Source organism: Henckelia pumila, chromosome 4 (assembly GCF_033568475.1).
Source record: "Henckelia pumila isolate YLH828 chromosome 4, ASM3356847v2, whole genome shotgun sequence".
NCBI classification, from domain to species: domain Eukaryota; kingdom Viridiplantae; phylum Streptophyta; class Magnoliopsida; order Lamiales; family Gesneriaceae; genus Henckelia; species Henckelia pumila.
Genome location: NC_133123.1, coordinates 32,847,503 through 32,861,398, shown reverse-complemented (window position 1 = coordinate 32,861,398; position 13,896 = coordinate 32,847,503). Strand labels below are relative to the sequence as shown.

Here is a 13,896-nt window from a genome sequence, read left to right as displayed (position 1 = left end):
TGTGCTTTAAAAAGAGTGGTCATTCTTCCTCCAATCTCGCTAAGTGATTCTCCTGCTAAGATTGATTCCTTGGTTTCTGGCATGGTCATTTCCCAAGCTATCTTGACAGATCTCATTAGACTCATTTCCAGAAGTTTGATAAATCCTTCTTTATTGAGATCTAAAGTTCCTGCTGCTATTCTCATCGCTGATGTCCAATCATCTATAAGATCTTCTCTGTTTTTGAAGTCCAGAACATCCAGGTTTAACATAACCCCATAAGGATGTATAGGGTCTAAAACAGTTTTTCCATAAGGAGTTTGATGTATTGGTATATTACTCCTTCTTGATCTGGTTCCGGCTGGATGTGAATTTTCTCCAACATGGAACTCACTATGTGGTTCTTCTGTTTTAACCACATATCTAGTCGGATTCCCTATGGGTTGTTCACCCTCAGGAGAATTCATTTTTAGATCTACTACTTTGAGATTCGCAAAAGAATCCGCAAGATCTTGTAGATCCTCGAGATTTAATCTTTCTAAAGTAGTCATCAGATAGTGTTTTTCTCTGATACTTCTTTTATAAGATTAATCATCATTTCATCATCAGTTAAAGGTTTTTGAACCATTTTGGTTTTACCTTTCTGATGTAACAAAGGTTCGGTACCAAACGAGAGTGGTAACCTTCCTCCTGTATTTTCCTTTCTAGAACTAGAAGTGTGTTCTAGATTTACGATTTTGATTTGAAGATCCTTTATAGTTACAAGAATTTCTTCTTGTTTCTTAAGGATTTCTTTAATCTGCCGAGGTATTTTGTACAGCTGATTACTGTAATATTGTACCGTCTTTTGAATTTCTCTAAGATCTCCGGAGAGTTTAGACGAATCTGGTGTGATCTCTAGAAATTGAGAATTAAAAATCATATTTCTTAATCTCTTCAGAGAGTATATAAACCTAAGTTTCTTTAAGTTTTGTAAAAAATCTATTTTAAATAGATTCACTTGTTTTTGGGATTTCATATAAATGAAATCCTTCTGGTTCAAACTTTTGTTTGAAACCATGGTTTGTTGAAAATCTCTTTTTCAACAAAGAAAAGTATGATTTAATGAATAATATAAAGTCTGAATAAAATTACCTAGGCTCTGATACCATTTTTAGCCATTGGGAAATGTTTATGCAAAATATTAATATAAAATATTAATATAAGGGTAGTATAGAAAATTTTTAGTTTGGAGGATATATCAGGAAAACTTTTTATAAAAAGAGGGATGTAATTGCCCCCGAAAAAAGTGTTAGTATATTTTTGGGAAAGTTAGAAAACTTTAGGGACATAATCATTAATTATCCCCTATCAATTCTCCTTGATGAGGACGTCTAATATGATCAGTTTCACAGTTAATAAGATGGAAGTATATGACTAGTAACATCACACGTCGTTTCATTGTCTAATTTTAATTTGACTATGTGAAATTCATAATTTTTTATGGACTTCACATGTTTAAATAAAATTTAGACCACATCTTCAGTTTTTTGTTAAGGAGTTTACCAAAATAAAATTAATCCATAAGGGGTTGGAAATTTTTATTTTTTTTTATTTTTAGATTCTTGTGGGTTTTGGTTTTGAAATATCCGACACAAAATGGATGTGATTTTATTTTAGAATAAGTTTCTTATTGTAATTATGATTAGGAAAAAGGAATGGTTTGATCTGGACAGTGCTTATAATTATGTGACTAGTATTCCACTCAACGATATGTTATTTAATATAAATAACGATTAAAATTAGTAAGTAAGAGCATTTGAATAGATAATTAAAATACAAATAAACTAAATGGATTATAGATCGTATAATTAGAAAGCAAAAAAATTTTTTTTTTACAAATTTTGAAAAATTTCTTTAAATATAATGTTTGTCGTTAAATTTTTCTGATTGCTATCACATATTAAAATTTTTCGAATTTTAAGATTCGTAACTATGGGAACTTTGACGTACAACAGATCATAACTAAAAAAAAAATTCTTCAAAAACATGAGATAATAGTTGAACCTAACTTTTTTGTTAATTGTCATTGCAATGACAATCAAAGGATAGTGTATTTGTTGAAATTTCAAAGAAAGTTTTTGACCAAATGGTTAGTGACATTTTTGGAATAAGCACTTTATGACTATCATTACTTCCACTAATTAAGAATTTGTGCTTCCAAAACATTCAACGTGATTTTCGAGCCCTGCAACGATCAATGTAGTGTCATTGCATAATCAAAGAGAATATTCTACGTTTCACAACAACATAATCAGAGTTCCAACCTTCAAGCTTAACTTGTGATTCGGTACCCCTGAACATCTTGTTCCATTAGAATTCATGGGTATGTGCATCATTCAATAGATCAATATTTCTATCTGAGTGACACGTGGTATCAGAATTTAAATACAACATTCCCTCGAAATGGATTAAAGATATCATGTATTCATTTATGGATTGAATGACATAAAACTCAACCGAAATAGCCCACTACTGAAAATATGCTGAATTGTTGCCTAAAGACAAATATGCATGCTCTTAACTATTGTTGTAGTAAAAACATTGCAATATTTCAACAAAAGCTCATAGGAAATATCGATTGTCGTATAACCGTCATTTGGTTCTCCAATTTTTTCATCTCCTAAATTACCAATTTAATCCGAAAATTGCTTTATTTTAGCACACTTTTCATCAGAACCTAAATTTTTTAGTCGCGTGTTTTTCGTCAATCTCAAAAGTGTACAATGTTTCCAAAGATACGAAGATTTAATAGTGTCACGAACATTTTTTTGTCGACAATCTTCTGGAAAAATATGCAATATTTGTCGAAAATCGCTAATGAATACAACTGTTTTCTCTAGGCAGATGAAAAGCTTAAAGGATTGACAAATCTCAAGCTTTTTTTTTTTAAAGCAATATCAAACACTACCTATCTCTTTCATTTTTTTAAATCCAAAGTTTCAAAACAAATTTTATGTGTCATTGGAGCCTCATTCCAAACGATAAGTTTAAATTTTACGGTAAGCTTTGAAAGAGGACTCCCTTACTTATATTGCATTTTGATTCCTTGTTAACATTAAATGGAATCGTAAAGCAGGAACGAGGAGTTCTTCCACCATGCGAAAGAAGATGTGCTATACCACTGGACGTCATATTCAAGACAATTTCTTCTTTCTATCTCAAATATTCAGAAAGAATATTCCAGAAAAATGTTTTTTCAGTTCCTGCATATCCATAGGGATTTTTATTAGTCAACTCGGTTCAGCTGGATAATTTTTTATCGACTTGTTCGGTCTTGAAAATATATAATTCGAACTATTTTCCTTCTGTTAGGTTCGATTTTTTACCATTAGTTTTTGCTTATTTGATTTTGATAACTATTTAAATTAATAATAAACATATATTTTAAAATATAATATATTATCTGTTTAGAATATTTAGATACTTTTTTTTAGTAAAACCTTCAAATATAAACTCTAAATAAATTGAATGAACAATAGGCAACTAAAAATCATTCAAATTAAAATGATTTTTATATTACTAAATATCATCTTATAATATATATAATCTAAATAAAACTATTAATCTAATGAAATATCAGTTTTTTCGATTGATTCAATTTTAACATATATAATCCGAAATCGAACCATACAAATTTTGGTTTTAAAATTTTTGCCCGAATTAAAAAATTCAATTTTCGGTTCAATGATTTCTTTGATTTGAATTTATATTTTTCGGTTTTAACGAAAGTTTGAACACATGTATTGTCCGGATTGGAGTTGAATATTGTTCACTTTTTTCTTACTGATCTTATGGAATGAATTCCGAATTAATATTGTAAAAAAGGCTTCTTCTTTTATTTTCTTTCTTTTTTCCCCAAATTAAATACCTTATTGTTCGATGAGGATGAAATTTTATTGTTTGGGCTGAAAGTATAAAGTTTTTGAATAAATCCCCATTTGTTAAAGATCAACAAATTTATGTCAAGAGTTAAAATAAACAAACAAACAAATTTATGTCACGGAGTGGTAGAATTGTCAATTTATATTAAGCTCGTCGGGTCAGCACATCCTGCCACATAATTTAAGCAACTCAACTAAAGGCGGGCCAACCCGATGCGGGTCTGGAATATATATATATTTTTTATTTTACGGTGATATATGTATTTTTTTAATGATAGTTGTAAAAATTTTTATATTTATTATTTTATATAAAATTTATCCGTATAAAATCAATAATTAAAAATTTTATTAATATGTTTCTAACCCGCAACCAATATTTTAAAAAGCTTGATTAAGAATCGCTTAATCTTGCTTAAGCTTGAAACTTCTCTAAAACGCTTTGCTTCAGTCAAAAGCGGTAAAAAAACGGTCAGACATAGGTTGACTATGTCAAGTGTCATTAAATACGCATAAATGTGATTTTTATAAAAACCAAAATTGATTAATAAGAAAAAAATTAATCATAAATTAGCGTTTTTACTGATGAGTGATTGTTATTAATATTAGAAATGTATAATATTGTATGACTAAATGTAGCAATCTGATTGTGAATGCATAATATATTTAGGCTCCGTTTGGTACCTTTATTAATAATCTATGTATAAAAGTATCCTATCTAATCACACGTTCTTCTCATCGTATTATTTATCCATCTATTAATTATAATTTTACATCAATCAAATCATTAATTATTTATCTTACATCAATCAAATCCTTAAATTAAAATTACTATATTATCTCTTATAAATAATATTATTTATATATTTTTTTATTATTAAAAGGATAATATGGTAATTTACCATTTTTATATAAAATTTAATCAATCAAATCAAATAAACTATAATATATCAATCAAATCAAATCAAATATCCACTATCATTTCTTATTTATTTTTTATTACATTACATTACTTATCTATATATTATTTATCTCATCACTCATACCAAACTGAGCCTTAGGGATTTTAGTGCTAATGTTTTAAATCAGACCATTGGATCTCACGTTTCGATACTTTTAACGTTTTTTGGAATCTTGCACGCAAGTCATTCTAGTCTGAGCCCTCTGCCAAGTAGTATGAATTTCCTGGTGGCGTCATGCACAATTTTCAAATGGATAAAGCACAAAGATCGATCCTATGAGCAAGGACAAACAAGGACCGTAAATATTTTGAATTTTCTTCCACCACCCAAAATCTCACCCGAAAGAATCCACACCCAAAACAAGTGACACACAATATGTCTCGTGTATCTGGGTACTGCGTCTTTTCGCATGTCGTTGGTGAAGGAGTAGAGAAGCACACAATACAGGAAAAGGGAAGAAAAAATGGCGTTGGCAATGGCTGTCCGGAGGCTTTCTTCCTCCATCGACAAACCCATCAAGCGTCTCCAGAATGGAGGCTCTCTCTATTGCATGGTATCTTTTGATTTTACCTGTGTTTGATTTATAATGGAAGTTGTTCGATGGTTAATGTATTGGTGACTTATGCAATCTCGTCTGGTTTTGTGTAGTCATCTTTGCCTAATGAAGCTGTGTACGAGAAGGAAAAGAATGGCGTCACGGTATGCTTATGAACTGTTTGTTTGATGGTAGCTCGCGGTTTTGATGCGTGATGAACTTTTTCCATGTTTCAATTGGTGTTAGATTGCGGTGTATTAAGTTTCAAGATTGAATTTTTCAGTGGCCAAAGCAGTTGAATGCTCCACTGGAAGTCGTTGATCCTGAGATTGCTGACATTATCGAGCTCGAAAAGGCTAGACAATGGAAGGTATCTGACGAAAGGATTTTCTTGGTTTCTGCTATGCCTTTTTAGTTACGGAGTTGTTATTGGTTTCTTAAGTTTTTTAGTGCATATTGTGTATGTGTTAAGCTGATTATGTAACGTATGCTTCAGGGGCTTGAACTCATTCCTTCGGAGAATTTCACTTCTGTCTCTGTGATGCAAGCAGTTGGTTCAATTATGACTAACAAGTACAGCGAAGGATATCCTGGCGCTAGATACTATGGAGGAAATGAGTAAGCATATATTTAGCTTAAAATTTTCTTTATTATTCTGCTTTTGTTTGTTGGGTTGATCACGAATTTACTGTGTGTTTATATTAGCAGCACGAAATATCTATATTGGTGTCTCTTGATTTATCTTCTTTTCAAAAAGTTGTGTTACTCTTCAGGTACATTGACATGGCCGAATCATTGTGCCAAAAGAGAGCGCTGGAAGCTTTCCGTTTAGATCCTGCAAAATGGGGAGGTAAATACATGCAACTCAGTTGTCAACTATTTTCACAAGATATCAGTATTTCAGTCTGGTTTCATTTGAAAATGGTGCGCTGGTATAGTTTCCTTGGCTCTGCCATTCTTAGACACTGTAAAAATAAATTAAGTTGCATTTTGTTAAGCCGACTGGAAAATAGTTCATTGATATTGTATAGATCAATTCCATATCACAATATATAATATGACATTCAGAGTATAATACTACTAACACTTATCGGGTATACCCTTGGTTGATGCAGTGAATGTGCAGCCCCTATCAGGATCGCCATCAAACTTTCAGGTTTACACTGCTTTACTTAAACCACATGAAAGAATTATGGCACTTGATCTTCCTCATGGAGGCCATCTTTCTCATGGCTATCAGGTTCGCAGAATTTCTACTATCATGTCCAAGATAGTTCTATATTCCCATATTTGTACTCCAAGTTTTCGAGTGTTTGACATGCAAATGGTGATAAAGGTTTTATGACTAAGAGAGTTATATGATGATGCGCGTCCTCTTAAGTTTGTTCTGTTGAGTTGGGTTAAACTAATTATTGTAACTCATTGGCACATAGGATGTATATTTTATAGTCTTGTGCAAATTATGTGTGTTCAATTTTTATATCTCATAGCCTTGTGTGTTTTAAATATTCCCCATGCGTAAAAGAATTTAAGAAGTCTCTATAATTCCTTGTTGTGTGTGTGCCTCTTCTATATGCATGTTTAATTTGTGAAGGTTGAAAATGGAGATCAGTTAGCTTGTGAGCAATTGCAACTTTGTTTTGGATTTAGCATAATTTTTCAGATCGTTTAAATGTCAAGAGTCTATTTTTATGCGCTTTAATTCCTGCAGACGGACACAAAGAAGATATCTGCGGTCTCCATATTCTTTGAGACGATGCCATACAGATTGAATGAAAGCACAGGCTACATTGATTATGATCAGGTTGCTCCTTATGAACTTGTTTTCCAATTTTTCCCTTTAATATTATTCCTTTTTAATCTCAGTAAAGTGTAAACCAGTATGTGACAACAATTCAAAATATTTAATGCTCGACAAATTGTTTTATATCCGTAGATGGAAAAGAGCGCGGTACTCTTCAGGCCAAAATTGATCGTCGCTGGTGCTAGTGCTTATGCACGTTTGTACGATTATGCACGGATGCGGAAGGTAAATTACGAAATATATATTCACTACTTCATTGTTCAAATATCGCATCAAGCAGCTTGATACGACTTTGTTTCATTCAGAAGCAAGAACTTGTGCATTTCGTGTCTTTCACAGGTGTGTGACAAGCAAAAAGCGATTCTTTTGGCTGACATGGCGCATATTAGTGGATTAGTTGCTGCTGGAGTTGTTCCATCGCCATTTGATTATGCAGATATTGTAACAACCACCACTCACAAGTCATTACGAGGGCCTCGTGGTGCCATGATATTTTTCAGGAAGGGAGTCAAAGAGATCAACAAACAAGGACAAGAGGTTTGTTGCTTATCCTTTCGCTCATTTCTCTATGCTTTGGTTTTTTTTCAACTAAAAATTTTGAATTCTGTATAATAGGTGTTATATGACTATGAAGATAAGATAAATCAAGCTGTCTTTCCAGGGCTTCAAGGTGGCCCTCACAATCACACTATTACTGGTTTGGCAGTTGCACTGAAACAGGTTCAACACTCTAAATCTCAGCTGCCAATTCATCTGTTATATAATAGGAACTTAGGAAGTCTTGACTGTTAGAATAAAATAAAAAGCTAATTCAAATGAAATCACGTGTCGTATGAATGGTTTGTTTCTTGCTTCTATGATGGAGTGATCCATCATATGTCGAGCCATCAACTCTTTTTTTCGGTTTGTTATATGCAATCAATTAATGACGTAAACATATAATTATTGTTTTCTAAATGCAGGCAACTACTCCAGAATACAAAGCTTACCAAGAACAAGTCCTCAGCAACTGCTCAAAGTTTGCTCAGGTAAACTAAAGCTATTCTAAATTTGAAATTTGATACTGGTAACAAAATATAATACTTGTACCATGCAGTGTCTATGAAACATTGAATGTTACTAATAGTGTTCTAACGTTTCAGACTCTGGTAAAAAACGGATACGAACTTGTTTCTGGTGGCACTGATAACCACTTAGTTCTTGTCAATTTGAAAAACAAGGTAGACGATAAATTTTTTGTTCCTTGGCTGTTTAGTAGCATGTCATTACAAAAATTTAAGCACATGAACTCAAACAGATGAGAGATTCAATGGGATTCACTGATGTTTGAGATTTTCCTTCTGAAGGGTATTGACGGTTCAAGAGTAGAAAAGGTATTGGAATCTGTCCACATTGCGGCAAACAAGAACACCGTTCCTGGGGATGTTTCAGCCATGGTTCCTGGTGGCATCAGGATGGGTTAGTGAAAAAAGACTCTTATCATTGTCAATAAAAATTCAAACTCTGGTTCACACTTGTTCCCATCGATTGTAGGAACCCCTGCTCTTACCTCTAGGGGATTTGTGGAGGAGGATTTCGTGAAAGTTGCTGAATATTTTGATGCTGCTGTGAAATTGGCTGTAAAGATAAAAGCTGAAACTAAAGGTTTTTCTAGCTTAATCTGAGCTTAATTGTGTTTATTGAAACGAGTGATAATTCAAACTATCGTCATTTTTACCTTCATCCATTGTTCAATTCAGGAACTAAGTTGAAGGATTTCATCACCACTATGGAGTCTACCCCTTCCTTTCAATCTGAAATTGCAAAACTTCGCCATGGTATTGAGGAGTATGCAAAGCAATTTCCAACAATCGGGTTCGAGAAAGAAACCATGAAGTACAAAAACTAAAGAAGATCGAAGCTATAAGTGGGGCTGGGTCGATGGCAATGTCCTGAAGGATGAATGGGAATATACACAAATGATAGTGCATGTATAAAAGCAAGATTTTGTTTCCCATTTTCATCGTTGAATATGTAAATTAGTTGACAGACAAATATTTGAAAAGCGATGAACTGAGAAATTATTCACTTTCGTGGGTTTCTTGTGCTTGGTTATTCGCTATCTGAAAAATACTCTGCTTTCTTGAATTGTATTTCACAGCCTTTTATCTATACTTGTTGGATTTTCGTCTCGTGTCTTGATACACATTTTCAATGTAATTGTTATCATGTTGCAATATATATTCCGAAAAAAAAATCTGGATTAAAAATGCGTTCAAGACTAGGCTTGTTAATATTGAACAACGTTGGAGAGTAAATAATTTAAATACAACGCAAATGTTCATGTTGAAAAAATGAACCTGTGGAATAATGCATATGTGAGATTTATGCAGCCCTCCTATCATAATTCAACTGAAATCACATGTTCTAGATCTTGTGATGTTATAATGTGATCACCAATAGGCAATATTCTGTTCCCGTGCTCATCTGCAAAGCTAAGATGCTCACAAGGGTCGACCAGAAAGCTCGTTTCAGCAGTGGTGTGAGATGAAAGACTGACACGATCAAATCCAATGAGCTGTCTCTCGGGGGAACCTTCAAAATGTTTCAACCCTTTCACGAAGAGAAGCACTACCTCACTTCCACCCACATCTCCTTCGTTCGTTACAGAAATCTTCACTTCAAACCTTAACAAGTCACAATATGGTAGCTCATCGACATAGACATAATCAAGTCCACTTCTTGTCTGGTAAAGCAAGTTCTTCTGACTTCTAGCCCGGACGAAACCCTGTAAACTAAGTTCGCTAGGAGCGGATAAGAGTTTGTAGGTGAAACTTGTGTAGCTTAGCCCATACCCAAAAGGGTAAACTCTGTCTCCATTATAAAACCGATAGGTTCTTCCAGGGTAGTTGCGTGTGGCGTCTGCTCTCATGTGCATGTCAGTCATCGGCACTCTGGTGAATGACTCGGGATACCATGTCATAGGTAATCTTCCACCTATTTTTCAAAATATACACATGATATATCAACAAGATTCTAAGTCATTTCTTACAGTTTTAGAATACTAGCACAAGGTTCCATACCAACCTGGATTATAATGTCCAAAGATGATTTCTGAGAGCGCTGCACCCCCGGTCTCACCAGGGTAGCCAATCCAAAGAATGCTACCAATACGAGGATCTCCAACAGCAAACGATATATCTAGCGGTCCACCACCAGTAAGAACTAATATCAGAGGTCTCTTACTCACTGAAGCAACAGCATCAACGAGTTTTATCTGATATCCTGGTAAGAGAAGGCTGTATCGGTCATGATCTTCCTCTTCTTGAGATAAATCCAAACCAGCCACAACCACCACGTAATCAGCCTGCTTGGCTACAGAAAGGGCTTCTGAGAAACTGTCGGTCGAGTTGCATGATACATCTATGCAACCCTTTGCATGATAAACATTATTTACATATTCTTTAAGTCCTCCAAGGATGCTTTTTGGATTGCATGGAATTCCTGCAAAGCATTAAAAAATACCCCGAGTCTTTTAGCAATTTATCTTACAGTATCTAAATTTTATGCCAGAATCATTTTTTTTCCGTATTTTGCATACTGAGAAAGCTTACCTGTATAGCCACCACCGAGTTCGGTAGAATTAGCCAATGGACCGATGACAGCGAGTGAATAGATGCCATGTTTATCCAAAGGCAAGATTTTGTGTTCATTTTTTAGAAGTACAATACCCTGCAATGCAGCTTCAAGAGCCAATCTCTTATGCTCTGAAGAGCACACATCTTGAGGTCCAAGTCCCCTGAACCGATTTCTGGCAGGCTTCCCATCAAATAGTCCAAGCCTTAGCTGAACAGAAAACAGATTGAGTAATGCTCTATCTAGATCTTTTTCCAACACCTTACCCTTGCTAATCACAGATTTCATATGACGCGACATATAAGTTCCACAATTTATGTCCGTCCCTGTCAAATACTCAAAATTCAGTTCTTACAAAGAAAAAAAGCCCCTTCAGATGGACAGCACCAAGACTTCGATGAAGACATTAGATTAAAAACCTGCTTTAAGAGCCATGGCAACAGCATCTTCTGGGGTTTTTGAGTACTTCTGGTCCTCATATATTGTAGCCACAGCATCACAATCAGATGTGATGTATCTGTTGATGGTGTATCGAGGAAGCATGCGTAAGACTGGTACTTATGTGAGAGATTTCGAAATTTTATGACAAAGAGAGATGAAAAATCACCCTTGGAAATTCCATTCTGTCCGAACTTTCTGCAAGAGACCGGAATCGGCGCACACTGGTATCCCATTAACAGCATTGTATGAACACATCAAGCAGCTTGCTTTACCCTGCTGGATGCAACTTTTGAATGGTGGTTGATACGTATCTGCCATATCTTGATCAGTTACCTGATATACCATATGCCATTCAACCTCTCTTTCCACACAATAATCATTACAACTTTTATATAACTAATAGCGGTTTTCTCCTTCACATGTTAAAGATGAGCTGACACTGCTTCCAAGCCATTCAATTCAAGCTCGAATTTCGACATATTGGCTTCCTTCGCATGATACATTTCACATAATAAAATTAACTACCTCTCAAAATATTATATCAGGTTGAATTTGAGCTCAAAATTAAGGATATAAAATCTTACCACAGCATTGAAATTGTATCGAGTGAATTGCCCCCATTTCTCCAAATCATAAGCAGTGAAATGTTTGCAGCAAGCAGACAACTTCAATTTGCCACCATCTTCTTCTTCTTCTTCTTCTTCTTCCATCAACGCTTTCCTTCGCTGCCCAAGTCTGAACTCCTCCCTCCTCTCCGCCGCCACATCATACTGACCTTGAAAAGCTCGAACATACGCCACAGCAAAAGCCGAAGTAACCATCGGATCTTCCCCGGGAGTCTCCTGCCCTCTCCCCCATCTGGGATCCCTAAAAATATTAATATTCGGGGCCCAATAAGTTAACCCCGCCTGACCCACGTTGAACATCGCCTTCGCCTCCACCGCTATAGCGGATGCAACCGCCGACCACAGGCTGCGGTTGAAAGAGGCGGCGGTGAGGATGACTTGCGGGAAGCCGGTGGCGGACTTGATCGTGCCGTCGAAGGAGACTCCGGGCCCGTTGACAGCGATCCCGTGGAGGGACTCCGACCACCACTCGTACGGCGGGATTCCGAGCCTTGGGACGGCGGAGGCGTTGTTGGACAGCTGCTGGAATTTCTCATCTGACGTGAGGAGTGAGACGAGGGATTGGGCTCTGGATTTTGTGGAGAGTGAAGTGTTGCAGAAGGGGTAAGAATCGTGGTGCGGCGGCTGGCATGGGTACTGAATCTTGGGATTGGTGGAACCACCGTGGGGAGTGATCAACTGTAAGAACAGCACGATGATTGGAAGGAACAACAATTGGATTTGAGACATTTTTGCGAGAGAATTAATGATCATTTGCCACCAAGTTTATCAACTCCCCTCGAATGGATAACAGAACATTTAAATAAAGTCAATGCAACTTGTTAAATAAAAAAAAGTCAATGCAACGAATACATCATAGTTGTATTCTTTATTTTTTTTAAAAGAGTTGACCTGAAGGAATAATTTTTTTTTTTTTTTATATTTTTGGAACAACAAGAAATATGTTGTACACAAGGATCGAGCCAACCGCAACGATAGAAAATTTTTTCTCACGTCACCTCAACTTTACAAACTCGTCTATGCGCATGTGAGCATTCGTTGTTTTTTTAAATACTTCTTTACGGTGAAATATTTTGTTTTCACCAGATCTCAAGTCATATCACTCTACTTTCTTTTAATATTCTTTATTCATTTCTAAAATTACTATTGTATAACTTTAGATATTTGAGTCATTTCTAATTTGGCCTAAACATATTTTTGTGTTTTCCATTTAATACTTAATATTTGGGTTTTTTTATATTTAATTTTAAAAAAAATTTAATTGCAAAAATAATTTGAATAAGAGGCGATTGCAAATATACTGCAAAATTACAAAACGCCTCTACCAAGAGCGGACGATGAAATTTAAAATTCCAGACGTCCACTTCCGCTGCTCAACACATGGGGGACTTTTTCTTTCTTTTTTTAAAAAAAAATTAATTATGTAATTAATAATATTTTATAAAAGTATTATTTATTTAGTATTAGTATGATATTTTTTTCCCAAAAAACAAAATTTTAATTTTTGGATTTGATGACTACGTTGAATTTTTTTAAAAAAAAAAACAAAACAAAAAATTTATAGTTAAAAAAATTAGATTGATTCAATAAATTTATTTTGATCAGATATATTTATAAAAACATTAGTTAAAAATCTTTTTTTAAATTTAATTATGTAATTAATAATAATTTCTAAAAGTATTATTTATTTAGTATTAGTTTGATAATTTTTTTCTCAAAAATCTAAATTTTAATTTTAATTTTCTAATTTGATGGCCACGTTGAAAAATTTTTAAAAAACAAAAAAAATTTACAGTTAAAAAATTTAGATTGATTAAATAAATTTATTTTTATCAGATATATTTATAAAAATATTAGTTAACATAAATAACATATTTTCATTAAATTTATTTTACATTATATTTTTTAAATATAAATTTTATTTTTAACTTAAATTTTAGTTAGAATTGTCATATATTTATTTTTATTTATTTGGATTTGTAGAGGTTCTCCTATTCTTTGGATAAATATAGAA

At 34.0% G+C, this 13,896-nt stretch overlaps 2 protein-coding genes across 2 annotated transcripts; one reads left to right on the top strand and one right to left on the bottom strand.

Moving 5' to 3' along the window:
* Nucleotides 1-5,175: 5,175 nt before the first annotated feature.
* LOC140894294 (serine hydroxymethyltransferase, mitochondrial) lies at nucleotides 5,176-9,271 on the top strand. Its single transcript, XM_073302767.1, has 15 exons — nucleotides 5,176-5,414; nucleotides 5,510-5,560; nucleotides 5,680-5,766; nucleotides 5,893-6,014; nucleotides 6,170-6,246; nucleotides 6,512-6,636; nucleotides 7,108-7,200; nucleotides 7,333-7,425; nucleotides 7,540-7,737; nucleotides 7,816-7,920; nucleotides 8,163-8,228; nucleotides 8,343-8,420; nucleotides 8,547-8,658; nucleotides 8,734-8,844; nucleotides 8,940-9,271. Exons 1-15 carry the CDS (start codon nucleotides 5,325-5,327, stop codon nucleotides 9,086-9,088), a joined length of 1,557 nt encoding a protein of 518 aa, XP_073158868.1. The 5' UTR covers nucleotides 5,176-5,324; the 3' UTR covers nucleotides 9,089-9,271.
* A 171-nt stretch (nucleotides 9,272-9,442) lies between these two features.
* Nucleotides 9,443-12,664, bottom strand: LOC140861748 (probable beta-D-xylosidase 6). Its single transcript, XM_073264765.1, has 6 exons — nucleotides 11,841-12,664; nucleotides 11,423-11,589; nucleotides 11,235-11,332; nucleotides 10,794-11,141; nucleotides 10,267-10,683; nucleotides 9,443-10,176 (listed from the first exon to the last, which is right to left on the bottom strand). Exons 1-6 carry the CDS (start codon nucleotides 12,633-12,635, stop codon nucleotides 9,581-9,583), a joined length of 2,421 nt encoding a protein of 806 aa, XP_073120866.1. The 5' UTR covers nucleotides 12,636-12,664; the 3' UTR covers nucleotides 9,443-9,580.
* Nucleotides 12,665-13,896: the final 1,232 nt, after the last annotated feature.

Bases quoted from the DNA above. Each gene is read 5' to 3' on its own strand.
- LOC140894294 (XM_073302767.1), top strand. From the start codon at position 5,325: ATGGCGTTGGCAATGGCTGTCCGGAGGCTTTCTTCCTCCATCGACAAA. The intron at 7,738-7,815 runs GTTTGTTGCTTA...TCTGTATAATAG, and splicing joins TCAACAAACAAGGACAAGAG to GTGTTATATGACTATGAAGA. The intron at 8,845-8,939 runs GTTTTTCTAGCT...TGTTCAATTCAG, and splicing joins GATAAAAGCTGAAACTAAAG to GAACTAAGTTGAAGGATTTC.
- LOC140861748 (XM_073264765.1), bottom strand. From the start codon at position 12,635: ATGATCATTAATTCTCTCGCAAAAATGTCTCAAATCCAATTGTTGTTC. The intron at 11,590-11,840 runs GTAAGATTTTAT...ATGGTATATCAG, and splicing joins GATACAATTTCAATGCTGTG to GTAACTGATCAAGATATGGC. The intron at 10,177-10,266 runs GTTGGTATGGAA...TTTGAAAAATAG, and splicing joins CTTTGGACATTATAATCCAG to GTGGAAGATTACCTATGACA.